This window comes from Capsella rubella, unplaced genomic scaffold, assembly GCF_000375325.1.
Source record: "Capsella rubella cultivar Monte Gargano unplaced genomic scaffold, Caprub1_0 scaffold_6, whole genome shotgun sequence".
NCBI lineage: Eukaryota > Viridiplantae > Streptophyta > Magnoliopsida > Brassicales > Brassicaceae > Capsella > Capsella rubella.
In genome coordinates, this window is record NW_006238918.1 from 4,586,495 (window position 1) to 4,611,554 (window position 25,060).

At 36.5% G+C, this 25,060-nt stretch overlaps 6 protein-coding genes across 11 annotated transcripts; 2 read left to right on the forward strand and 4 right to left on the reverse strand.

Annotated features, from left to right (window-relative positions):
• The first annotated feature begins 353 nt into the window (after positions 1 to 353).
• On the forward strand, positions 354 to 1,611 carry LOC17881839 (putative F-box protein At5g14160). The gene has a single exon (XM_023780773.1). It carries the CDS (start codon positions 371 to 373, stop codon positions 1,544 to 1,546), a length of 1,176 nt encoding a protein of 391 aa, XP_023636541.1. The 5' UTR covers positions 354 to 370; the 3' UTR covers positions 1,547 to 1,611.
• A 66-nt stretch (positions 1,612 to 1,677) lies between these two features.
• On the reverse strand, positions 1,678 to 4,144 carry LOC17881484 (SWI/SNF complex component SNF12 homolog). Of its 2 annotated transcripts, none has more exons than XM_006287398.2 (3): positions 4,009 to 4,111; positions 2,065 to 3,622; positions 1,678 to 1,914 (listed from the first exon to the last, which is right to left on the reverse strand). In XM_006287398.2, the coding sequence occupies exons 2-3, from the start codon at positions 3,600 to 3,602 to the stop codon at positions 1,842 to 1,844; spliced, it is 1,611 nt and encodes a 536-aa protein (XP_006287460.1). In that variant the 5' UTR covers positions 3,603 to 3,622; positions 4,009 to 4,111; the 3' UTR covers positions 1,678 to 1,841. The 2 variants fall into 2 exon arrangements, with proteins under 2 accessions (XP_006287460.1, XP_006287461.1); XM_006287399.2 differs by having other exon boundaries at positions 1,684 to 1,914; positions 4,043 to 4,144.
• Positions 4,145 to 4,389: 245 nt separating this feature from the next.
• LOC17881186 (triacylglycerol lipase 2) lies at positions 4,390 to 7,535 on the reverse strand. Of its 2 annotated transcripts, XM_006286718.2 has the most exons (9): positions 7,265 to 7,535; positions 7,064 to 7,186; positions 5,945 to 6,085; positions 5,734 to 5,844; positions 5,485 to 5,628; positions 5,358 to 5,398; positions 5,193 to 5,272; positions 4,958 to 5,053; positions 4,390 to 4,861 (listed from the first exon to the last, which is right to left on the reverse strand). In XM_006286718.2, exons 1-9 carry the CDS (start codon positions 7,463 to 7,465, stop codon positions 4,539 to 4,541), a joined length of 1,260 nt encoding a protein of 419 aa, XP_006286780.1. In that variant the 5' UTR covers positions 7,466 to 7,535; the 3' UTR covers positions 4,390 to 4,538. The 2 variants fall into 2 exon arrangements, with proteins under 2 accessions (XP_006286780.1, XP_023636867.1); XM_023781099.1 differs by lacking the exons at positions 7,064 to 7,186; positions 7,265 to 7,535 and adding an exon at positions 6,203 to 6,211.
• A 2,327-nt stretch (positions 7,536 to 9,862) lies between these two features.
• On the forward strand, positions 9,863 to 11,998 carry LOC17884309 (3-isopropylmalate dehydrogenase 3, chloroplastic). 2 transcript variants are annotated; one of them, XM_006286367.2, is made up of 9 exons: positions 9,863 to 10,109; positions 10,248 to 10,377; positions 10,460 to 10,571; positions 10,663 to 10,827; positions 10,912 to 10,998; positions 11,083 to 11,199; positions 11,305 to 11,412; positions 11,499 to 11,705; positions 11,788 to 11,998. In XM_006286367.2, exons 1-9 carry the CDS (start codon positions 9,884 to 9,886, stop codon positions 11,860 to 11,862), a joined length of 1,227 nt encoding a protein of 408 aa, XP_006286429.1. In that variant the 5' UTR covers positions 9,863 to 9,883; the 3' UTR covers positions 11,863 to 11,998. The 2 variants fall into 2 exon arrangements, with proteins under 2 accessions (XP_006286429.1, XP_023636277.1); XM_023780509.1 differs by lacking the exons at positions 11,499 to 11,705; positions 11,788 to 11,998 and having other exon boundaries at positions 11,083 to 11,210; positions 11,305 to 11,365.
• A 131-nt stretch (positions 11,999 to 12,129) lies between these two features.
• On the reverse strand, positions 12,130 to 15,843 carry LOC17882815 (probable inactive leucine-rich repeat receptor-like protein kinase At3g03770). Its single transcript, XM_006287051.2, has 9 exons — positions 15,775 to 15,843; positions 15,485 to 15,570; positions 13,712 to 15,278; positions 13,488 to 13,621; positions 13,162 to 13,405; positions 12,868 to 13,079; positions 12,755 to 12,780; positions 12,567 to 12,678; positions 12,130 to 12,482 (listed from the first exon to the last, which is right to left on the reverse strand). Exons 3-9 carry the CDS (start codon positions 15,081 to 15,083, stop codon positions 12,258 to 12,260), a joined length of 2,325 nt encoding a protein of 774 aa, XP_006287113.1. The 5' UTR covers positions 15,084 to 15,278; positions 15,485 to 15,570; positions 15,775 to 15,843; the 3' UTR covers positions 12,130 to 12,257.
• Positions 15,844 to 16,575: 732 nt separating this feature from the next.
• LOC17881575 (protoporphyrinogen oxidase 2, chloroplastic/mitochondrial) lies at positions 16,576 to 21,068 on the reverse strand. Of its 3 annotated transcripts, none has more exons than XM_023780592.1 (19): positions 20,960 to 21,068; positions 20,798 to 20,849; positions 20,461 to 20,596; positions 20,279 to 20,344; positions 20,135 to 20,185; positions 19,968 to 20,024; positions 19,690 to 19,769; positions 19,561 to 19,597; positions 19,329 to 19,394; positions 19,202 to 19,242; positions 18,754 to 18,886; positions 18,489 to 18,662; positions 18,340 to 18,414; positions 17,989 to 18,112; positions 17,792 to 17,900; positions 17,570 to 17,644; positions 17,368 to 17,474; positions 17,126 to 17,258; positions 16,576 to 16,892 (listed from the first exon to the last, which is right to left on the reverse strand). In XM_023780592.1, exons 1-18 carry the CDS (start codon positions 20,991 to 20,993, stop codon positions 17,140 to 17,142), a joined length of 1,536 nt encoding a protein of 511 aa, XP_023636360.1. In that variant the 5' UTR covers positions 20,994 to 21,068; the 3' UTR covers positions 16,576 to 16,892; positions 17,126 to 17,139. The 3 variants fall into 3 exon arrangements, with proteins under 3 accessions (XP_023636360.1, XP_023636361.1, XP_023636359.1); XM_023780593.1 differs by having other exon boundaries at positions 16,576 to 16,941; XM_023780591.1 differs by having other exon boundaries at positions 16,576 to 16,953.
• Positions 21,069 to 25,060: the final 3,992 nt, after the last annotated feature.

Genomic DNA, 25,060 nt, shown 5'->3' on the forward strand with positions numbered 1-25,060 from the left:
AACTTAGAATGTCAACGCTTCTTGGATCCAGTGATCATGTCTTATGCATATTATTTGTAGAGAAGAATCATGCTGTAACATGTTTGCATACTGTCAGATTGTATGATACAGTTGACCATATCTTTATTTTTTTATCTCGTATATATTTTTTTTAATCTCGTATTATGATTATAAACTTGCAATCAATTTTCCTCTAAACGAATGGGAAGCTGACAATCTGACATGGCACGCCATTAATTACGTATTAATTTGTTTTTGGCATATTTTATATATATATATATATATATATATTTGATGATATGATATAAATCAATGTTGTTGTTAAACCAAATCCGGGACAGTGCAGAGTAGTATTTGTCGACTTTTAGATATGGCTTTGATTCAGAAACGTCAAGCTCTCAACTCTAGGAGGCCGAATTGGTCGGAACTTCCTGAGGATGTGATCAGATTGGTTCTGGGACGTCTGAGGTGCTCCGACTTTCATCGAGCTAGGGCGGTTTGTTCTGCTTGGCATAACGTTTGGGGAGAATGTGTTCCCTTACCTAATCAGGTTCCGTGGCTAGTTCTGTTCCCTGATCCGGAACAATGCAGACGCACTTGTATAATGTACAATCCTCAGGAAGAAGAAAATGTCTACACAATTCAAGATCTTGGTGTGGACCCTTGCCTTGCGAGTTGCGGCACCTGGCTTCTCATGTCGGACCCTCGGTTAAATCTATACCTTGTGAATGTGCTAACTTTGGAGAGGATTAACCTAGTAGCTATCGAGTCCCAACGGGACCAGCTCTTTTCAAAACCACGCAGATATTACGAAAGCTTCCCTGGGCGTTATTGTGCAAGCAAAGCCGAGTTGATCAGGTTGTTACCTGGTAAGGCAGTGGTGTGGGTAGACGAGAAAACTAAAAACTACGAGGTTGCTTGGAGTTGGGGTGAATACGGGTATACTGCCTTTTGCAAAAGAGGAGATTGTAAATGGCGCCGGATTCCTCCTTTGGTGGGTTGTAGTGATATGGTCCTCAAAGACCATAAGCTTTACATTTATTATGAGGATGGTACCATCGGAATCTCGGATTTGAAGTGTCCAACAAAAGCTGCTCATACTCGGCTATATCCTCCTCCCTTTCGCTTCTACTTGAGAAATTTAGACACTCCTCCAAGTTGGGGATTATATATGCCAGATTTTCTTGATTGGAAGACCCACATAGTAATCACCATCTCTGGAGACTTTTTGATGGTCGCCTGCGTTCTTAAACGTCCTGACCTTTCTTGGCATTTTCGCGTCTACAAATGCAACTCGGCCAACAACGACTGGGAACAAACTGTTTCACTCGGCGACCAGGCCGTGATTTTGGATCTAGGTATCACCGTGCCAGCTTCCTCGGATATCCATGGAATTACCAGAAACTCCATCTATTTTAGCGGCCTTCCCTCTAGCCAAAAGGATGTCTTCGTCTTCAATCTCTCCTCCCAGAGGATTCAACGCCTTTCAGCTTCTTCTATTTCCTCCAGACCATTCTTTGATGCTCGCTGGCTTTTCCCCACTTAGTTCAAGTTCACTATGATACACTTTCTCAACACTTGCGTTTTTGTTCAATTATATATGTCTCTCTTTTCTTTTTTTTTTCTTTCTTTTCTATGCCAATGTTATTTTCCTTTTGCTATAAAACCAAGACTTAATAACCATTAAAGCAAAGACTACAAACAAAGCTAATTATAAGTAATAATATTTCATCATACACATGATTACAGATACACTAGTTCCCTTTCAAAGCAGACTATCTCAACAATATCTTCTTCTAAAAATGCTCAAACAGATGAAGAGACTTGCATCGTCAAGAAACTCACCAACTCCCTGGTCCCTCGTTCCCAGCTGCTGGCCTCCGGTTTAAGTACCGAATAACTGCATCTTCGACCCTGCAAACATTTTACCAATATTATGATTCAGAAACGTATCATCAATCAATCAATCAGTGGACTTGTTTGAACTCCCCACTTTTACAACTCTAATACAAATAATCTGAATGAATAAAGGTCAGAGTAGCGGAGAGTAGATGATGAGCTTACCAAGGTTGGTTGAAGAAGTCCGATCGACGTTCTCTCTCAGCATTTCGACTGGCTTCTCCCGCTACGACCTTCAGATCCTTGCTCTGAGATTCGATCAGGGCGTTTATGAATTCAACTGGCGACTGGCTGAACCCCAAGAAAAATGCCCGCCTCCTCCTATGCTCATGAATTTTCCTTATGGCTGCACATATTGCTTCATCACAAGCCTCAATCTCTTTGTTCTTCTCTGCGTTGGCTAACAAATTGTTCAGATCCCTCTGGATTGGGAAGGGTACATCCACTAGGACATCGTAGCATGCTGATATGGCCGGATTATTTCCTGAGAGCTTGATTTTGTGTTCTAAGTGAATCGGCGGTGGAGGCGACAAGTGATGAGATATCTTCTGAGAGACCATAGTGAATTTCAACTTTTCTTCACCAAAAACTTTCTGAAGTGCAGCGTCACAATTGAAGAAAGAGGGGTCATTTGGGTTCTGCAATTTCCTCGCCTTAACATAATGCCAAATTGCAGCGATGATTCTTGGGCGGGTTTCAACCTCAATCCCGAGAACATCCATCAATGCAGTAGAAAGCTTGAACTTTTCAGGGACGTAGTTCATCTCCAGCCGTATACTAGCTGCAAACTCCTGATTCCCTTTCCTCTTTATCTCAAACCCTTCCTGAGGAGCAGGTGATCGAGCATTCTCCCATATGATCAATGGGTTCTCAGGATATAGCCTCTGATCCAGGGAAACTGTAACCCTTTTGAAGAAAGACGAGAATTTGGGATGCAATGGGTTTGATTTCTGAACAAATCCTGGCTGGTCGGGATCTACCCCATCTTCGAGGATCCTACCAATAATTTTAAGAGTCCATGTTGGCGGGTCAGCGTTAGGATTTCCAGGGATTGTGTTGTTTTGGTTAGCAAATGAGTTGAAAACGTAGATCCTAAGAGTCTTCTGTATGCAGGGAGGATTTTTAAGGGCTTCCTGGATATCAACTTTCTTCCTCGTTAGTGCAGCATCGACCCGAGACTCAAACTCCAGAAGTTGAGTGTATAGGGCAGACTCGGGCAAGATTGCTGCAACCCGCTCCTGCAATGACTTTTCTGGAAGCTTCTGCTTCTTCTTCCGAGCAGCAGGAGTTAACTCCATTGTTCTCATGGGGGAGATAGTGTTGTTACCCGCAGAAGCACCAGGAGGTCGCATCGGGGGTTTCTGCTGGAACCTCTTCATATTTAAACTCCCAGGAGTCGTCAAAGAAGGAGAAGATGGACCCAACCCACCAATACCGGGAGAACCTTGTGCTTGGTTCATGGTCATGCCTTGAGCTTGTAGCTGAGCTTGCAGTTGTGCTTGAACTTTAGACTGTGCTTGAGCTTGAGCTAGGGCCTGAGCTTGTGAGAACTGAAACTGAGCTTGAAAGTTAGCTGTCATGTGAGACGGAGCAAAGCCTTGGTTTCCAGGAACCGATGCAGAGGCCATCCCAGGATTCCCAAAAGGTGATGGCGCAGAGCCAGAGCCTTGAGGCTTCTGTGGATTGTTGTTGTTACCAGACATCTCTATATAAACCTCCAAGCCTGAAAAATTCAGAAGAAATAACACTCTTGAGAACTAACCTTCCATTACACCTAAGGTATCACAAGCTAATCAAAAATCTAAGAAATACGAGGAAAATTATTGCAGAACTTCAGATGAATGCAGACGCAATAGATCGGGTTACCTAGAAAAATTCGAAGCCTCAAAACCCTAATTTTCTAAGATTGCTGCACAGTTCAATTGATGAGGAGTAATCTCCAGACTTAAACTACGTCAAAGACAAAAATACTGCAAATGCGAATGGAAACGAAGAACTCGATTTGAGATTTCTGAAAGAAAAAAAAAACTACAAAATGACCATGAAAAGATCTAGAATTCATTAAATTCCAAGAGATAGAAGACGCAGAGAACCCCAGAACTTATATACCCAAAAATATCGAGAGGGGACGAGAGCTCCTTACAAAAAAGACGAAGATTCGTAGCTCCGTCAGCTTCTTTCTGGAATTCACCGGTGTTCCGCTGCTCCTCAGTTGTCGAGAGACGAGAAAGAGAAAACAAATGCCCACCGGAGCTATCTATTTTTATTGACCGGGACCCGACCCGTTTTTTTCAAAGCCCACACTGAGTATGCGAAACTACATCATTGGCCCATTAACGTCGTTGTTTTTAAAAAATATCAACCATCCATATACATACTTTTGTTATACGAATTTTGTTTTCCCTGTCGACTATTAAATTTGTAGTTCAGAAATTTCATCAATTTAATTAAAAATATGCTTCTTAATATCGAATTTATTAGACGGTAGAGTAGAAATAACTTTCTTTATATTATTTACAACATAACTTGCTTTATTATGCCCATTTTGTTTTGTGGAAAACAATTGATGAAATTATGGGCTTAATTAATATGGATGGCTTGGGGAACAAATTACATAAATTAATAATAGTATGGTAAAATCAAGCTAGGCGTTTGAAAAAGGTAGCAACTTGGTTGTAAACAACGTCTTTGGCAGTAACACCCATGATGAAATCTGCATGAGCATAGTCTTTCACAAACTGCACGGACATCTTGTTAACGTCGTGAAACTTGAACTGGTCAAGGAGAAACTCGACGTCTTTCACATCGGCCAGGCGGTCTAAACCTCCGTAGCTGAAGAAAAGCGGGAGATCGTGTGGGATCGCCGATATGTTGTAACCGGGCGGCACCGCTTGACCGTAATGTTGTATGTTGCGGTCACTGCTTCCATAGTTGTATTTTCTCAACTCCTTGTCTCTTACCGCTACAGAAATTTTTTTGAACGATATAAAGGAAAAAATAACATAAGGTTTTGTAAATATATAAAAAAAAAACTACGCGAATTTTGTTTCACACTTACTTTGAGAAAGGTGGATCATGTTCTTTGTGGAAGTAGACTGAGGTTCGTTCGCAAGGAACAGATCAATGGTTGATGCGTTAAGGCAACAATTCTTTCCTATATATTTCGTTTTTGTAAAATTACGTAATTAATATATATAATAATTTTATAAATAGTAGATTAGTGTTTTATATGATATTTACAGATTTAGCAACAAAAAAAAAAAGATTAGTGAACATTTTAGTTGTGGCATTACCGGTGATCACAGAGATTAAATCGTAACAGTCGACCCCAGCTTTAAGGCATATAGCCTTTATAAAACCTCCAACTATTCCACTGCCAAATGTGTTTAATTATTTTGCGTAATTGAATAAAGCCAATAACAAGCATTTTAAAAAAAAAGATGGTGAAGATTTTTTACCTTTTGGGGTTAAACTCTGCCAATCCAATAATCGAGGTGGCCTATTTTAGAAAAAACAATAAGCAAGAATATTGATAAATATAGGCACAAATTTTACGTAAGAAAACAGAAATAATTAAATAGGGACCTCGGCGATGAAAGATCTGGCGGCGATGTCGCCTATGACGGTGGTCATGTGGCTGAGATAAGCAATGGGACTTAACATTGCCGCGGATCTCACTTTATCAACCAAACCCTTCTCCGAGAACGATGCAAATCCTATTAACGTCCCCTGATATGTTCCATTTTTTCATTCCTTTTATTTCTGATTACTAAAGGAGAAAACAAAAAAGAAGAAACAGAGAAAAATATGTATGTTGACAACGTTTGGACTCACCAAAGAGTGTCCGAGGTAATGAATCTTTTGGCCTGTTAGGCTGTGGATATGGTCAAACATAGCAGGCAGATCGTAACTCACGAGCTCGTCCCACGTCCAGTTCCAGAAAGCCTACGTACGTCCAAAGTCCCACCGATGTTAGAAATTTCGGTATTAATTATATTTAGTAAATCTACGGGTCTTAAAAAAAAGTGGTTTCAGTGAACCAGACCCGTTCAGAAGGGTCAAGGTTCTTGTGTCTTCTGCTGAACCTAGTCCCTCTTGTGTTCCCCATCCACACATCGAATCCTTGGTCCGCCAAAATCAACGGCAGGTTTTGATCCGCCGGATTCAACAGCCATGACATCCCATCCTGCACATTTGTTAACTCGTAATTTTACTATCTAACCTTTTACAGCTCTCAATGTTTTATGACTGTGTAAATCATAAGACTATTTTGTCAAAATCGTCAGAGTACGATTCTGCATACGTACGACTGTCGTCCCTGTCCACATGAAACTTAAAATGTAACGTATACCATAAAAGTAATTTCATTCTTTCAGACTGATAAAAAGAGTACTGGTTCCTGATGATCTCATCAGGTGTGATATGGACTTCATCAATAGTTTTTTTATAGAATTCGATTAGTACTACTAGCTAGCGTAGAATCGACACGGTTATCTATTATAATATCACTTACGTACGGTACAACCATATTCTCCCATACCAGAAAAGCTGTTTTTATATCAATTGGGTTTATTTTAGTTAACTTTCTAGTAACGCTCAATTTTATCACTTTATTTGTTGGACACACATGTTAAACACTCATGCTGTCTCTTCAAATTATTTACTGTTAATTAATTTTTACTCACCACTAAAGATACGCAAATATTTATTTAAATTTTACTTCTATGTTTAAAGTTAAAACTCGCTTATAGAGACTAGCTAGGCAGACTACAATACAATTAAACCAAATAAGTATGCATACTTGATGAGGCATGCACTACAAGTATACACGTTTGGTTTGTATACATGTGTGTCAGTGTGTGTTTATCATAGTGAAATAAACGTATGCGCAAATAACTCCATTTGTACAAACTTGTGTAAAACGAGTATAAAGTTTGCACCTAATAATGTTTTTTCTCACTTTCCCTTGACGTAAACTGACGTTTCTTTCCACTTTTTTTGTTTCTCTCTTATATAGTGGAAAACAGCTGATAAAAGTTTGATGATACCACAATAATTAAGTGAAGATAAAAAAAGAGTAGCATGCGTGTATGTATACATGTGTAAAATTGACGGCTAATGCGATGCAATCAACAGGGGTAAAATAAAGAAGAGTAAAACTTACGACGAGAATCCCATGTTGTATTAGGACAGGTTGTCTCTTTCCCCCATTTCCGGTGCGGGCGGCGCCGGTTCGTCCTTCCGGTATCCTTTGCATATTCAGTATGTACCCATCTTGAGTCACCACCTTCGGTATTTATCGATGAATGAGCATAATTACTTGTACCTTATTATATTAAAAATAAAATAAAAAAGAATGTCGTACATCATGTTCTTCGCACTTGTAACCATATATATGGACAGAAGAAGCGCATATGCCACCAGCAGCAGTCCTCGGCCGTGGCTTTCCGGAAAGCATGCCGAAGGTTTGACGAGCTTCCAGGGGCTTAAGGGAAAGAGCGAAGAAGATGAAGACACATAAGGCCATACATATTGAAACGGACGGAAGCATAACCGAACCGGCCATTGAAATTTAAAGTGAAAGGTTTTTTTTTTTATATAGAGAAGGGATGACGGATATGATAATAGAAATGGAGTTGGCTATTTATATATAAATAAAAAATCACACCCAAACAAATTTGTGGTTTTGACAAACAAAAACAGATTATGGTGTAAACATGATAAATCAAGATTTGAATCATGCACACACAAAAAAATAAAAATAAAACACTCCCTCATATAGCTTTAAAAAATTGTTTCATTTTAAGTAATGTTTTCAATTTTCTATGTAAACATTAAATGTATTTAATAATATTTGACCAATTAAATTATATACTATATTTTTCAGTTGAATTCATTGTATTTAGTGGTATTTTTGTGGGGAAAATAGTATATGTTTCCATAATCTATACTCCCTTTGTTTCATTATAAGTGATGTTTAAGGTTTTGACAAACTAAATAATAAAACATATAAATTACCCATTTTCCATTAAAACATCATTAATTAATATGAATTCAACCAATAAGAAAATATGATGTAAAATATAACTGGTCAAAACATATTAAATACATTAATTTTTTGCATAGAAAATTGAAAACATCACTTATATTGAAACAAAAAAAATTGGCTAAAACATCAATTATAATGAAACTTCCTCAATTATAATGAAACAGAGGAAGTATATAACAACTTTAAACATCACTTATAAGAGAACTCCTAGAGTAATATATATGAATAGTTTCTAGAAGTAGTGAATTATGCACTGATAGTTAAACGACGACATTAATTATAGTTTCTACAAGTGGGGAATCAGGGGATCATGCCATGATTTATATGATTTTTTCTAGATAGAGCAAAGAATTTTATGATAACCATTTAGAATAATTAATACGTGGAAGTATGGAAGAGACGAATGGAAAATAATACCAAAAATAAATAATATTTTAAAATAGCTCAAGATAACAAAAAGTACTTCTATATATATTCTAAATGTATATTAATAAACGTACTAAATGAAATACATCCCATTGGTTTATAAAATGACTATAGTTATCAAATGAAAACAAGATCTATATATCATGATTGTATTGATTACAACCTAACATACTGTATATAAAAAGCAAAATTTTAATGAAGAAGAGAATTTTATAGCCTACTACACCACACTTGTTAACTTAAGGAGCGGATAATAATAAGAAAAGCAATCTAAGCAAAATTAAAGAAAAATAATGAGAGGAAAATGTTAAAATCTCTGATTAATAAATAGCTCACAAAGGAAGAAGAAATATAAATCAGATAAATGTTGTAATAAATTCGTTTTGGTCTAACGTGAGTGTAAAAAAAGGAAAAGATAGGAGACGAAAGAGGAAACTGTTAAAGTCGATGGGAGATGCTGTAGGGACGTATAAATGGACTGTGACATCAGTTTCCGTTACTTGTTTTCTTCTTCAACTCAATAAATACATTTAATTTCCTCTCATTTCAAAATAAAACATTTCTCTACATCGGTCTGCTTTTCGTTTCACACTCTGCAGTGCACTGCACTCAGTGTAGTACGTATGGTATTGTAAAAATATACAAACAAAAACTAATTCCTCGAGACATGATACGTTCAGATAATATTAATAATTTGAGGGTACACGTAACACAATGTTCCAAATCATTTGTACTCCAAGTCTTGCTTTTATGTTTTGTGTTCACACTTCAACACTATCATCATCCCTATGCTATCCCCTACGAAGGCACTTTATATGATATTTCAAAATAATCGATCGACCATAACTCTCGTCTCGTGTGGTGGTGCACACACAGTACTGCCCTCGATTCTATTGTGTGCAAAACATTAAGATAGAATATTTGGTCATCTAAGCTTCTGTTTAGGTACTTTAAACATTAAGATAGAATATTTGATTCTCTGGTGACGACAAAAAAAAAAAAAAAATTGATTATCTGGATCATCTATGGACTAATCAATTAGACAATTCTATTACAGTTTTTAAAAAACGAACCCTACTACTTGTAGTCTTGTACAATGGGCTATAACGAGCGGCCCAATGTTGCCGCTTCAAATTCGTCTTTGTTTGGTAAAATCGGAATCGGCTAATCGGGTCGACCCGACCAGTTGTAGTGTTGCTCCTCTTCTTCATCTAGTAAATTATGCAGCAATAGCACATGTACTAACATGTACACTGTGTAATAATAATAGTTAAAGAGAGAGGATCTTTCATTAAAAAAAATTCAATACTTCGCTGGTGAGAAGCCAGTTTATAGGTAGGTGAACAGGATTATTTTAGCCAATTAAATAAGACAAATATTGAGGCCTATGTATTGCAAATTCAACGTGCACACCTACTTAAGTACCAAATACTCTATGCTATATAAGTTAGTGTGACACTCACTCGTTACAATTTCTGAAGTCTTTTAAACTCTCTAAAAAAAATAAAAATGGCGGCGTTTTTGCAGACGAACATCCGAATGAGTTCGATCAAGATCGTCCCGGGAAAATACAGTGCTCTCACCGACCATTATCGCACGCCGTGTCGTGTAAGGTGTGCCGCCTCTTCACCGGGGAAAAAACGTTTTAACATCGCTCTACTTCCCGGCGACGGAATTGGTCCAGAAGTTATCGCTGTTGCTAAGACTGTGCTTCAGAAAGCTGGATCTCTTGAAGGTTCTTTCTCTTTCTCCATGTCATCGTCTTAAATTTTCAGAATCTTGGGATCTTGCTGCTGCTTTTTACCAAGTTCCTGGGCAACGAGTGTGTTTTGCTTAGCCAGTATATATTCGTGTCTCTGCTTTTGTATCACAGGACTGGAGTTTGATTTCCAGGAGATGCCTGTCGGAGGAGCAGCCTTGGATTTGGTCGGAGTTCCCATGCCGGAGGAAACTTTCACCGCTGCTAAACAGTCTGATGCTATACTTCTTGGAGCTATTGGAGGGTATGTGTCTTGTTTCTTCAAAACATCTCCTTCCAAGTTTATTCTCTTGTTGATTAGTTTTGGATGATTCTCAATTGTTCAGGTACAAATGGGACAAGAATGAGAAACATCTGAGACCTGAGATGGCTCTGTTTTATCTTCGAAGAGATCTCAAAGTCTTTGCAAATCTAAGACCTGCTACCGTTTTGCCAGAGGTATATCTTCGGTTTTGTCTTCTTAGTATTTGGATCTTGTTTGCTAGCAGTTGTACATAAACTTAAGAATTTATCCTTTTTGTCATTTCAGTTAGTTGATGCATCCACGTTGAAGAAAGAAGTAGCAGAAGGTGTTGATATGATGATTGTAAGAGAGCTCACTGGAGGTATTTACTTTGGAGAGCCAAGAGGCATTAAGATCAATGAAAATGGCGAAGAAGTTGGCATTAGTACAGAGATCTACGCTGCTCACGAGGCATATAAACTCTCCACAATCTGATCTATGACAATATAGGCTACTTGTGTATGTATATTAATCCCATTGCTTATGTTACTTCAGATTGACAGAATTGCTCGTGTTGCATTCGAGACTGCTAGGAAAAGGCGTGGCAAGTTGTGTTCTGTGGACAAAGCCAATGTGTTGGATGTACGTTTGATCAGTTCTTGAATTGTTTTTCCACTTTTGTGTGTTTATCGTAATACAAATTTGATTTGATTTTTTTTCATATAGGCATCAATATTATGGAGGAAAAGAGTAACAGCGTTAGCCTCTGAATATCCAGATGTTGAACTATCACATATGTATGTTGATAATGCTGCAATGCAGCTTATCCGTGACCCCAAACAGGTTCTCGTCGAGCATATATCAAAACTTAGCCATTGATTAAGCTAACATAAAAGTAGAATCATTTTAGTTCTCACAGCGTTTTTGATCGCTTACAAAACATTGCAGTTTGACACAATCGTCACCAATAACATTTTTGGTGATATATTATCTGATGAAGCTTCAATGATCACTGGAAGCATTGGAATGCTTCCATCTGCGAGTCTCAGTGAATCGGTAAACAGAATTATTCAAAATCTTTCAAGGCTCGTTAGTGTTGTGTTGTTACCATATCCGGAATGTTAAACTTGTGATGTAATCAGGGACCTGGACTCTTTGAACCTATACACGGTTCTGCACCAGATATAGCTGGACAAGACAAGGCAAACCCATTGGCCACTATTCTCAGCGCCGCTATGCTTCTGAAATATGGACTTGGAGAAGAAAAAGCTGCAAAGAGGATTGAAGACGCTGTCGCGGATGCTCTGAGCAAAGGGTTCAGAACTGGAGACATCTACTCCCCCGGAAATGTATGTGTATGATTGATTACTATCATTTGTTTTTATAAGTTAGTAACATTATACTTGAAGGTCTTGCGTTTTGACTATGCAGAAACTGGTGGGATGCAAAGAAATGGGAGAAGAGGTGCTCAAATCAGTGGACTCCAAAGTTCCAGCTACTGTTTAAGTGTATTGATGATTTGCAAATGTGTGTCGTATTGATTTTACGGTTACTTATATGCTAATCCATGTATTAGAAACCGTATTATTCTAGCATTTCAACAAATTAATGAATAAGTGGGATTGATTCTGCAATTCAAAGACAAGATTCTCCAAAAGCTTTTAACATCCTGCCTCACTTACTTAAGTACCTTGATCTTAAAAATTGAGAAGTTTTCTCCAACTACAAACCCAATATCTTCAATCAATATTTACATAACGTAATTAAATTCAAGAGAAGAAAAGAAGCGATGATTTTTACTAGCAAGAGTCTTTACATTTTTATACTGTAAAACCAAACTTGTCAAACTTTACATTTAAAAACCGAAAAAAAACTATCAATCATTCGATTAGCCTTGAGTTTCACGAGGAAGTATCAGATTTGCGTTCAGCATCTGCGGCAGACTGCATTTGAGCTGCGTATTGCAAGTTCCACAGAACGTCTTCAAATGAAGGTCTTGCCGACGGTTCAAGCAAAACGCATTTGTTGGCAATTGAGATCGCAATCGATAAAGACTCCTGCGAGCTTGTTGTTAGGACAGTTGGACTTACTATTTTCTGCCGACCGTCTTGGCTCCCAAATGATGTCTGCGTACACAAAAAGTTGCAGCATTAACTAACTTTCTTCTTAAGCAAATAACAATGATAAAGATTGATTTTCCTCTTTGTTACCATTTCGTTGAGAAGAAAGGCCTCTCCTTTTGTAGTGAGCACTGGTCCTATCAAAGATTCCAGGAGTATGAATCCGAAGTTGTACACATCGTCCTCTCTTTTAGCCATTTTTCTGCATAACCCCCAAGTTTGAATTAGTTTCTCCTAGATGCCATGGAGTTTTGAAATAGAGGGAAAAAGATACATACTTTGACTTGTGGTTTTCTGACTTTGTCTGCAAAATGTAGAAGCAGAATCCTGACTTAGTATCAAAGAAGAGAATACAAAATGATTATAAACAGCGTGAATGAGAGTAACAAACCTCGAGCTTTTCGTTCTCTTCGATGATGGCAGAGACTCCATAGTCACTGAGTTTTGCAATGTTGTGTTCATCAAGCAAAATGTTGTTTGTCTTCAGATGATTATTGAAGGAACCAGGCATTACACCAGTGTGAAGAAAATGAACTGCCTTTGCTATCTCAATGAGAATTGCTAGCCGATTTGGCCATGTCAGGATCTTCTCCGAGAAAGATTCTACATATAAAAAAGATTCTAACAACATTGAGTATTTAACTACAGAGAGACGGAATTTAACATTGAGTTTATGTCATCTGACCTGATAGATGTGTGCGATAACTCCCGCTGGGCATATACTCGTATACAAGGTAGAGTATGGTCGCTGCAGGATCATGTTCACCGCTGGTTTGAGTGCAATGACCCAAAAAGCTAAGGAGATGAGGATGGTTAAGCTTAGACATCCAATCTAAGTGACCTCTGATACTCTGGCTGGAGAATTTCCTTGATAAAACAAGACATCTGATAGCTATGGAACCTCCATTTTCCAGTGTTCCTCTGTAAAGCTGCAAAGAATCAAAACAAGCAAAGTTTACATACGACTGATGGGAGATCACAAGAATTAATCTTACGAGAGACAAACCATACCTTTCCAAGGGAGCCTTCACCTAAGAAACGTGATGAATCAAAATCGTCTGTGGCTTCCTTTAACTCTTCAAAAGAAAATGACCGGCATGAGGGAACACCTTGTGCACCTAGTTTTGCTGTTTGAGAGATTAACCCTGCAAGAAAAAAAATGTATAAGGATATTAACTTCCAGAAAGAATATTGCTAGCAGACAGAAGGCTACAGTGTGAGTCAAAATTACTCACTTGCACTAGCAAGAACTTCAGAGGAGAGACTGGTGTGTGAATTATCCGTCACAACCTTGAGCCGAGTTTGCGGCACTGACTTTTCCCTTGAACAACAGCAAGAGCAGCGATTTGTGCATAACAGAAGGAGTCCTAATACAAAAAACACAAGAACAAGAACAGCTCCACCAATTACAGCAATCAAAATCCCAATCTTTCTTCCTTGGAACTGTTTTCCCTCAGTTTCAGCCTCTTCACATAAGAATTCTTGATGCTGATCAAGACTGCCAGTTATAAACAAGCAATTTCCACCGAGTTTAACAACTCGCTCACCAGAAGCTCCTGCCAAGCAACGGGGAGGGCTCCCTATTAATCTGTTATTGGACAAATCAACAAATCCGAGTTTGCCTCCACAGGTCAGGTTAAGCGGTAGCTTCCCACTGAGCTTGTTAGATGCCAAGTCCAAGTAACTAATGTTTGGCAAAGAGAATAGGAACCGAGATGGAGTTCCAGTTAAATGATTGAATGACAAGTCAAGATGCTGAAGCTGAGACAAACCGCCAAAACCTCTGGGAATTTCGCCAGAGAAGGAGTTCTTACTCAGTAGAACAGTAACTAATCTATTAGGCATGACAGGTAGTTCAGAATCCAAGTGGTTCTCTCTCAGATCCAGCATATGCAGATGAATTAACTTGCTGAGATCAGGCAACTTACCAGAAATCTCATTGTGTGATAGAGCAAGATTTGTTAGTCTTCCAATTCTGCAAATTGAAGAAGGAAATGGACCTTTGAACCGATTGTTCTTTAAACTAAGCAGAGTAAGATTGGTCAAGGAATCCAACGTGTCTGGAACACTGCCGTTGAAGTAATTTCCATCAAGCATCAGACTTTGAAGCATAACCAATCTAGATAAGTCAGGAGGGACAGAACCAAACAGATAATTTGAACTCAAATCCAAGTACTCTAGAGAATTCAACCGATGGATCTTTCCTGGGAGCTCACCATAGATACCTAGAGACACTAAGCTAAGAACCCTCAAGCTTGCAAGCCTTGTCAAAGTGGTAACAAAAGAGTCAATAATGAATGCTTGAGACAGAGTGTGATTTGGAAGTGAAGACCCATCAAACATACCAACTGGTTTAGAAAGCTTGTCCCCCATGACTTTAAGCTCCGTGATGGAATTACCTTGACAGGTGATGCTCATATGAGCAGTTGCAGGGATTACACATAAGTCTCCATAGTAAGTTCCCCAAGATTCCAGAGCTTTAGGGAATTCCAGATGCTTCCTGAGCTGATACAGGACCTGGGTCTGAGAGTTCTGAAGTTGATGGGTGCTTTGAAAGAACATAACCCATGAAAGAAAGAGCAGAGGCAAGAACTTTGAATGCTCCATTCCAGGGAAAAACGAAGATGAAGTAGCAGAACTGAGACAGAACCCTAGAATCAGAAGCAGAGTAGGATTCTCAGAGGAAAATGAAAAAGACCCATCATCTAGGTGTTTTTACAGTCAATTCAAGTCACACCAAGCTCGTGATCCCAGACGCTCTCTGGAGCAAACTCCCAAGGAAATGAGTGTACAATCAAATCCCTGAAAAGAGAGAGGTCAGGAAACAAAAAATAGAAGAGTGTGAGGACAAATGCAGAAATCAGGGGTGGGAATGTCGGTATTCTTGTGTGTATTTGTCGGATTCAACACACAGACGAGAAAGAAACTGGGGAAGCTAGAGAAGAAGGTGATAAGAGCATTAATGACAAAAGGGTTAAACAGCATTAATGGCGGCTTTCTGTATTTACCTGATAGGACTTGAGAAAGTAAGAGAACTTCAAAGTATCTTTATTTCTTCTTCCTCTTCTTCTGCTTCTTCTTCTTCTTCCTTTTTCTATGAACGAAACAGTAAATTCAGTAATGTGGGACACCAGAAACAGTCATAAAGCAAAAAAATGTGCACTCAATTTGATGAAAGCTTGTTCCTTTTTATGAGCAATTGTCTCTTTTCTTCTATACTGTTTAATAATGACATTTGAATTTAAATTTGGTAAAGATAAAGTATGATTATTGTTTATTAATGTATGCAATTTGTGACCTTGGTTGACTCATAGAAGATGCCGTTAACACATGTCTCTTCTTCTTCTTCTTCTTCTTCTTCCTCTTCATCTTCATCTTAGAAGATTTAAAACATAGATTTAAGTGTGTGATTAGATTCCATGTCTTGTTAATTCACCAAACTGCCCCTTCTACTATACCAACTGGGTTATTATACTTTGTACATGACAAAGCGAAGCTTTTGCTCTACGAAACATTGACCGGTAGATGTAGCTTTCGTTGAAGGACAAATATGCCAATAAATAGTGATATCATTCACAACCATATAATATCATATCTAGTTAGGTAACTCTTTATCAACCATCTAAACAAGCAAATTAATGTAGCATATATATTTTTGAGACAAAAATGTCTATCACAAAATTCACAGACTAGTCCTACATTGTGCTTTGTTAAAATGTCTACAAGGGGTAAGTTTGTCTATTCGTAGCAGGCAAAGGTAGTGATTATGCGCTACTTTGTTAAAGTTTAAAGGCCCACATTGCAGGAGTCCCAGACCCACCGCAGGACTCAGAGACCGGACCATCTTATTTAATTACCTTCTTTTTTGGTCTCACATGCGTCAATATTCTTACAATATCATCACAAAGATGTTTTCTTCACTCTTGTTTAACAACAATTTGGTATTTATAATCTGACAACGGTTAATGTATAATCACCAATTGTATGGTTAAAAACTTTGGCTAATGGTAACCTATACTTTCGTTAGCTTTTTCATGATGATAGCACTACTATCTACTACTTATTTGTTCGATTAAGCACACCACAAAAGGAACAAAAGGACTGGAACAATGAAAGCTCTAATATTGAGGATGCTTTAGTATAAAATAGAGAATTTATCAAAGACAAAATGGGTTAAGACAGATGACGCTTTATAAAAGAAAGATGAGACAAAACATAAGACTCCATGAAATAGGAACGGGAGAGTATGTGGGACGAACAGACATGGACATTCAGATACTTACATCTGACATTATCACAACCTTTTTGGGACCATCTCTTGGTTGTGGCTTTGGAGAAAAAACACGCAAAACATCAACATCCCCCTCCACCAGAAACCAAACAAGTTTCTCTCCAACTTGTCTATGAGAATGAGGTCTTCAAGATAAGAATATATCAGCAATTTGTTTTTAACGATTCTTCAATCCTAAAATCCACACTAGCATGTTTTTCTACCCAGGTCAGTGATGCAACACGAATTCAGACCAAACATTACATGGATAGTTTATGCTGGAATTAGTGAGTCTATGAGAATTTCTGAGTTTGTTGGCTTACCCCACAGCTTGTTGCATTTTACAAATTTACAAATTAAGTCATAAAAAATGACGAACCTTGACAATGTTCATTAGCTGTCCTCTGGTTTCTTATCATTTGAACAAGACTCAAGGTATGAGATCACAAGATCAGCTGCTTTACAACCTGATGCTATTGATTTCCCAACAGAGAGCCCTCCTCGGTGATTACCTGTTCATTTTGGTCCGTGTACAATAGATAGACTGGTTACATTCATCATCATTGATCATATATTTAATGCTTTTTTATCTACAAGACTGAATATTTTGATCGAAGTAACCTGCGTAGAAGAATCCAGGTAGATCTTTCTCCATCTTGTCAATTGCTTCCATGACTGAGTCATAGCTGCTGTCATACAACGGGAATGCTTTCCTCCAATAGTAATGGCTGCAATTAACATATTTGTTGATTTATAAGGGTAATCTCCTATTTAATACACTAAAACGATAAGATGAAAAAAAATATCTCTGAACTCCACATACTTGACAAACTCAGGTTCACCTTCAACCCCCAAAAGTCGCTGAAGGTCAGAAGTCACAACTTGTTTTAATTCATCCCTGCAAAGATAGAACCGCAAAAGATATTAAATAAGAAACAGGTGAAGTAAGGAACTAGAAAAATGGTATGAATGCCTTTTAAATTCACAACTTCCAAACAATCATGAATCACAATTTTTAGTGACTTGACATGGTTGGGTTTCTTACGTGGAAGCTTTGGCTAGTTCCTGGTTCCTACTCCCCCCAATAAAGGTTGTATATAGATGAAGGTCACTAGGGCAACGATCTGGAAACATCATCGATGAAAAGAGTGTACCTACATATAGAGTATAAGTGTTGATAATATAAAAGAAGAAATATAGGGGCATTTGTTTGAATCATGGCCTAGGACACCAACAACTTACCAAGAGTTTTGAAACCGTGTTTTTGCTCCTTAGATGGAATGAGTACCCCAAAGCCTTCAAGAGGTCTCTTTACTTTCTCCTTTGTGAATGTGGTGATTATAACCGAGAGGGGCATGTACTTAATCTGAAATATGAGCAAGATCAACATTATGCATCAATTAACTTGGGAGAGATAGTGCATATAAGAGATAACTAATCATGCGATGAAGTGCTTTGATGACATATTAAGGTTTTCATTATCAGTATTTGGAGTAGAAAAATCTAAGACAACTCGAAATGAAGGACTAAATCTAGATGTAGGCCTAATACTCTCAAGAAAAAACTCCTGAAAGTTAGGCAAGACACAATTACCTCGGGGAGAAAGTTGAGCTGAAAGGGTTGTCCTCCTTTCATAACGTCCATCTCCTTCACATTACACAGAGGAGCCTATAATACATTAAAAAAAAAAGTCAACTGAAAGGTTCTGTAAGTTTCATCTAACATCCGAAAACACTACTAACCGTCATAATTACAGCATCGTAATGGAGGTTTTGTCTCTGCATCTCGTTATGAGAAACACATGATAGTGACCAGTTCTCCTGTCTTGATCCAGAATTGTAAGACAGAGAGAGAACCTTGGAGTCTAAATTGAGCTCATCATGTGAGAGACCTTTGCACAACATATCAGGAAGAATCTGCACTATCCAAAGTGGTACAGAACACGAAGAACATGAGTAGTATGGCGGAAAATTTGTATAAAATTGGCTTTCATAAAGAATACATCACCTGCATTCCACCCTTAAAAGAGAATGACCCGCGTGAACCCTTTTTTGTGCCAGGAGAACTCTTTGTTTCGCCACTTTTACCCCCTTTAGCGGCCAATTTGGTTCTGATTGCGCCTACTATAACAGAGCCAAAGCTGAAAGAAAATATGATATATTTAGCAACTAACCACAGAGCAGTTAAAGAGCTCATCGCCACAGAATCAGCATACAGAAGTCAAAACTAGGCAGTCAATCCCAATATAAGGAAGCTTGCAATACTGTCTTAGTCCGTAAAAAATTTCTGACTACCATATTACACATCAAGGAACCAAAATATTTGTTTGATATTGCCACACATAAAATGACACTAGTAAAACTCAAAACCTGATTGCATCACCCAACAGAAAAACTCTTTGAATATTTTTTCTAAGCAAGAATCATTAAATAAGTACAGTTACATGAGGAATTACCTTTTCTCTACATTCCAGAGATCTGGAAAAGAATGCTTCATCTGGTCATGGATCGTAGGAAGGGATATAAGAATGAGTAATATCAAACAATAAACAAAGACAATCTGTTAAGTGAATAGTTGCTCACTGAAAGGGAATCAGGGTCTGCAGCACTTGTTCCACCTACGAAAGGGTCGATGAGATAGTCCACAACCTTACAAATGAGAAAAATAAAACAAGACACATGAAAGGAAGTTCACAATTATTTTACATTGATAAAGATAGTCCAAAATTGGTGTTGACACATGCAGAGAAAGGTGAAAAAAAAACAATGAGATGATAATGTTTTAATCCAAATTTAGGATTTGGTAGCAACTAACCTCTTGTCCAAAATGGCGTCGGAAGAACCCGCTTACACTACATCAGAGAAAATAGGAAGTGAAATGGAAGTTCTAATCTTCTGTGATTGAGAATTGCTGACGGTCTGAGTAAAACAAAATTATGCTTACCTCTCTGCTGCCGATGCGTCTGATACTTTTGAGGACAAGTCATTTTTCTTCCATAAAAATGGTTCCAACAAGATTTCAAACTGCAAGTAATGCCTAGTACTTTTAGGGATTTTTGAGATACTGATAAAGTAAAAACACATTGGTATAGAAGAGGTTCTAGTTTCTGGTGGTAGTCTACATAAAGTTAAAACACCGGAGAAATAATATGTCTGAAACAACCATCAGAGTCGAATTCAATGTAATAAATCACCAGTGTACTTATATCTCGAGAAATCTACCTTAGATTGGGTAGAGAGCACAGTACTTGTGACCAAGTCTATGGGATTTGTGGGTATCTAAGCAAGAAAACAGAGAAAATATCAGCATCATAAGTTAGATAGGAGAAGACCTCATTACATGAAGAATAAACACAACCCATAAGAAGAAGGAAACAAGTAAGGATTACCATCACAGGTACACCATTCCGCACAATATACCGCTTTTTCTGTGAAATTGGCTGAAAGGATAGAGAATGATCAAATAAGGGATGGAGAAACACAAGTAGCAAATCAAACGAAAGATGTCATTCATGACCACAGAAAATGCTCACAAATTGCTGTTTCTCGCGAAGGCCAAGATCATCGAGCAAAGTCCCAACTTCGGGCTCAGCCTCAGTCTGCATAAGCAGCAACACCGGATCAAGACACATAATCTTCTAAATAACTGACAGAGATGTGTCTTTAAGTGATTCTAAAGGACGTTTGACTTGAGAACAAACACAAACAAACCAACCATAGTGTTTGCTCCTTCGTCCCAAATCAAGCCATTATGCATAACACTCCTCAACTTCCCACCTGCTCTTCCATCAGCTTCAAACACAGTCACATTCAAACCCTTCGATTTCAACTTGTAAGCCGCCGCAAGACCACTTCAAAAGTCAAAACCATCCAAAAAAAAAAAAAACATATCTGTGAGCTACTTGGCTGCAATTACGCGAAATTGATAACAAATAAAGCTCAGAGCAAAGAGCCCAGAAAAGAAAAAGTCAAACCCAAAACCGGGAAGCTGAAGAAAATTCAGGAGAATTACACAGCAGAAAATATAGAGATGGAAGAACAATTCGCTATACCTTACACCTCCACCTACGACTGCGACTCTTCTTCCTGAAACCGCTTCAAATTCTAACCAAAACAAAAAACATATCAGTGCAAAGATATAGCGACAAACAGTTCAAAATTTCTAATGCCGAAACTGAATATGAAACTGGACATAAAACCCAAACTTCTCTTACTAGTATCATTGTCAGCTACTTTAGCAGACGCCATTGTTATCAGCAAGAGCCAAGATAATTCAGCGTCAAATCTCTGACCAGACGAAACCAGCACGGAAATTAATAGCAAAATAAAATAAAATTAAACACAGCGGCAAAAATTTCAGCTTATTCAGAAACGACAATAAAGGATACCGTTTTTAATTCTTCAGGCCCAATTATCTTTAGTCGTTTGTCTAACGGGCCCTTGTTTAATGTCTTCGCATCCAAACCAGATTTTAATTCTACGTCGACATGTTTATGTATTTCAAACGGATCGTGCGAGTCTCCTGCATCATGCATGACAAAGTTTTTTTTTTTTTTTCCTTACATGACAAATTTTCTTAACGAGTTGGTGAAACTTTTCTACCAGATTGTTTGAATTCATGTGAATACTATTAAGATTTTTTTATTTTTAATAATATCATATGTGTAGGTTATATGAGTATATGCAGGGGCGGACCCACAGCTAAGGTGGTGGGGGCAGCTGCCACCAGCAAAAAAAAAAAAAAAAAAATTATTAAAAAATTATTAAATATTATTAAAAACAAAATTTGTTCCCACCAAAAAAACTACTTTTCAGCCTTTTTTTGGAAAGCCCATTAATCCATGTACCAAAAAAAGATATATTAATATATAAATTAAAGACTTACTAATCTAGACCTAATTTTTTGTTATTTTCTTCTTTTTTAGTCATTTGGTTTCATTGTGTGACAACAAATCAACAACTATCAATTTGTGAGTTTATTTTTCGGCTTTTTTACAATCGTTTCTATTATATAAGCATTATTTTTTGTCAGTTAGTTTTATTTAAGAGGGAATTTCAAAAATACCCCTTTTCATATACCTCTTTTTAAAAATACCCCCTTTTCAAACTTTATCAAAAACCCTATTAAAAATGTTGAAATTTATCCAAATATGTGTGTAAGCTTATAAATATATACACAAATTACCTTTATATGTGTCGAAAACTTTATACACTTTTCATAAATAGCGTAAAAATAAATTATAAAAACCTTATAAAAACCTTATAAAAACCGTATAAACCCTTTTAAAAACCTTTTAAAAACCTTATAAAACTTATAAAAATGATTTAAAACTATTTAAAACATTTTAAAATATTTGTATCGAATCTCCCAGTAGTAGTTATTATATAGAAGTACTTTATAAACTATATAAAACTTTATAATTTTTTATATTTAAAAAGGGGTATTTTTGAAAATGGATAGATAAAGGGGGTATTTTTAAAAAAGGGTACACCAAAAGGGGTATTTCTCAAAAATTTTCTTTATTTAATCAGTTCAAGCTTATAACTATGTTTCTTGGAAAACATTATATAGGTTTTTATGTTATACATGACTATATTAGTTTTTGGAGTGATAATTGTTTATATGTTTATTCTATGGTTAAGCTTTTATGGAAGTTTGTTACATAATTCAAAATTTTAAAATTAATAAATTTTAAAATATAAGTCTATAAATTCAAAATTTTCTAAATTTTTAATTAATAACATGTTTTTTTGTTTTTAATTATTTGAATCTGTCACAAATGAAAATGTGGTAAAAAGGTTTCAATTGTTAAATGAGCGTCTGAGTGGTTTTCTAAGATATTTTAAAGTTTTTACATGACAATTTTATGTCTTTTATAATTTAGTATTTGATAGTTTTTTTACTATATTTTTGCCCCCATTGAACAAATTTTCTAGATCCGCCCCTGAGTATATGACAAATGAAACCAATTTGTAGCACATAAAAGTACGAATTAAAACTATACTTGGTGACATAAATAAACACTTGGTCAATCAACTCTTGTCAAATAATCCATAGTTTACAAAAATAATAATTAAGAATCATGATCTTATCTCGAATTTGTATTCCCGACCAAAAAGCATTCGTTATTTCATAAGGCAGTTTTAATTTTATTTTAATGTTGATTTGTGAAACTAAAGGAACACAAAAGTTTGTTGGTAGTTATCGTGGTAGTTAATTTAATCGATGAAATGAAAAGTACTTTTTTTTGTGCAATAAGATCATAACTACTATTATTATGAAAAAAGTACTACTAATCATTTGCTTTTTTTGAGCATACCATCTTTGAATATTAACTTAACAAATAAGCTCAACAGGGGAGAAATATATAAACAAATAAATCGTGCTTAGATTTCAAGAACATTACATGGCCCATTTGTACAATATACAAAATTCGAATGTACAGTTTAATAGATTTTGAGCATTATCGCATGGATGAATATGTGAAATGGAAAAGTCATTTTGCTTTAAGGTAGACTAAATTTTAAGATTAAAATTATATCATTATTTAGACATGATATTTGCTTGCGCCGTGGAACTTTAAGATTGAAGCAAACTTATTTAATTAAATACTTAATCTCTGCCGCCAAATATGAATTCGAAATCATATATTTAAATTTGATCTACACGTATAATCATGTATGACTGTCTTCTAATATCCTTTTTCAAATTTCAAAATTGAAATAAAGTAACAAGTTGTTTTTTCTTTTTGCTGCTTTGATTATATTCCATCGGCTATTTTTTGCTTAAACTTTCTTCACATCCTAATTATGTAGTTAAGAAGAAAAGTTTGAATTTTGAATATTCCATATATATTGGTTTGGTGTCTAGATGACTCTAGGCCAAAATAGTGGATCCGGCTTTGAGTTTGAGTGTTCTATACTGTATGGTTTTCTCTTTTGTCAATCTTTAAAAAAAAAAAAAAAAATTGTTTGGTAGAGTTTGGGTTTATTGAAAGAAATTACTAAATTAGCAATCCATTTGCCATTTGGTTGTGCGTTTCCAAAAACAGACACAACAAAACCGTCTGACAGAAAACGTACAAGAATTAATAGAACCAAATTGTCTAAGTAAAAAATTACGATAATAGAACCATCCAAACGCAGTACGCACAAGTATGAAAAACATGGAGTCAGACTCACTAAATTGATGACCATTAGCACATAACAGAAAGAATAACTAACCTTTAAGTAGCTAGTAAGGTTTGTTGTTCATAAAACCATTAGACTTATGAATGTTCTCAGTAAGTATGATTAAGAGAATGAGGCAGGGGAATTAGGAGATGTGGTCCATGCTTTGTCCTAATTAGTAACTAGATGGGAAATGATTTCAAACACTTTAGTTTCCTTAGCTTTCTTGGGGACCTTTTTTTTTTTTTTTAAGTTAAAACCGGTGGGCATTTAATTTTTATCTCTTGTTTTTTTCTCATAATCTTATAATGTTTATTTCATTTTCTCAAATATACTTCGTTTGAGCAAGTTTTCCGCCATCTCCTTCTAAAAAACTCTTAATTTAGAGATAAAATGATCGTATATCTAGTGATAATTATGTAACAAATGGGTAATATAGACCTTAGGTTGGACTCCCACGATGTAACATTGATAATTTACTTAAGCATAGATTGTGGTGGACTGGATTATATATGACCTCTTCTTTGATTAGAGTATATATATATATATATTTTTTGGTTAACACTACTGTTTTGTGAACATAACTAAAATCAATATATGTTCAAATTCACATTGTGACATATGAACGACAAGTACAATGTAATAACCCACTAAGCTATATGCTTTAAGCCCTTTATGAAAAGATACTTTCATGTTTTTATCAAGAAAAAGAGTCAAATGTTTTCATTCTTCACTAGCTAAGACGTTATTGTCATGTACTGTATATGACCGACGCATGTTTCGTCAACAAAAGAAGTTCGATATCTGTTTAAATAAAATACTTTATATGGTACCGTATTAAATGGAATCAAACATGTAATTTTCATGTCGCAATCTGGATCACGAGATCTTTCCGCAACATGAATGTCCAAGATAGCTAGGATCTGATGAATCACGTTCTTTTGGTGGTCAACTCGTTTTCATATAATTAAACACTAACCTAAAACAATACATTTTTGGGCTCATATTCATGAAGTTATAATTAATTCGACCAAACATGTACTCTATACTATATTCTTAACTCCGATGCGAAAATATTATGTTCTTCCTCACCTTAGATTGATGTAAGAAACAACAAAACATAAACTCTGTTTTATTTTTTTCTC

Bases quoted from the DNA above. Each gene is read 5' to 3' on its own strand.
- LOC17882815 (XM_006287051.2), bottom strand. From the start codon at position 15,083: ATGGAGCATTCAAAGTTCTTGCCTCTGCTCTTTCTTTCATGGGTTATG. The intron at 13,622-13,711 runs GTGAGTAATTTT...TTTTTCTTGCAG, and splicing joins TGAAGTTCTTGCTAGTGCAA to GGTTAATCTCTCAAACAGCA. The intron at 12,679-12,754 runs GTATGTATCTTT...GGGGTTATGCAG, and splicing joins TCAGAAAACCACAAGTCAAA to AAAAATGGCTAAAAGAGAGG.
- LOC17881186 (XM_006286718.2), bottom strand. From the start codon at position 7,465: ATGGCCGGTTCGGTTATGCTTCCGTCCGTTTCAATATGTATGGCCTTA. The intron at 6,086-7,063 runs GTAAGTTTTACT...ACAAATGTGCAG, and splicing joins TACAACATGGGATTCTCGTC to GATGGGATGTCATGGCTGTT. The intron at 4,862-4,957 runs GTAAGTGTGAAA...AAATTTCTGTAG, and splicing joins CATGATCCACCTTTCTCAAA to CGGTAAGAGACAAGGAGTTG.
- LOC17884309 (XM_006286367.2), top strand. From the start codon at position 9,884: ATGGCGGCGTTTTTGCAGACGAACATCCGAATGAGTTCGATCAAGATC. The intron at 10,378-10,459 runs GTATGTGTCTTG...TCAATTGTTCAG, and splicing joins CTTCTTGGAGCTATTGGAGG to GTACAAATGGGACAAGAATG. The intron at 11,706-11,787 runs GTATGTGTATGA...TTGACTATGCAG, and splicing joins ACATCTACTCCCCCGGAAAT to AAACTGGTGGGATGCAAAGA.
- LOC17881484 (XM_006287398.2), bottom strand. From the start codon at position 3,602: ATGTCTGGTAACAACAACAATCCACAGAAGCCTCAAGGCTCTGGCTCT. The intron at 1,915-2,064 runs GTAAGCTCATCA...AAATGTTTGCAG, and splicing joins GACTTCTTCAACCAACCTTG to GGTCGAAGATGCAGTTATTC.
- LOC17881575 (XM_023780592.1), bottom strand. From the start codon at position 20,993: ATGGCGTCTGCTAAAGTAGCTGACAATGATACTA. The intron at 20,850-20,959 runs GTAAGAGAAGTT...TGTTTTGGTTAG, and splicing joins AGTAGCTGACAATGATACTA to AATTTGAAGCGGTTTCAGGA. The intron at 19,770-19,967 runs GTAGATTTCTCG...CATTACTTGCAG, and splicing joins TGCTCTCTACCCAATCTAAG to TTTGAAATCTTGTTGGAACC.
- LOC17881839 (XM_023780773.1), top strand. From the start codon at position 371: ATGGCTTTGATTCAGAAACGTCAAGCTCTCAACTCTAGGAGGCCGAAT.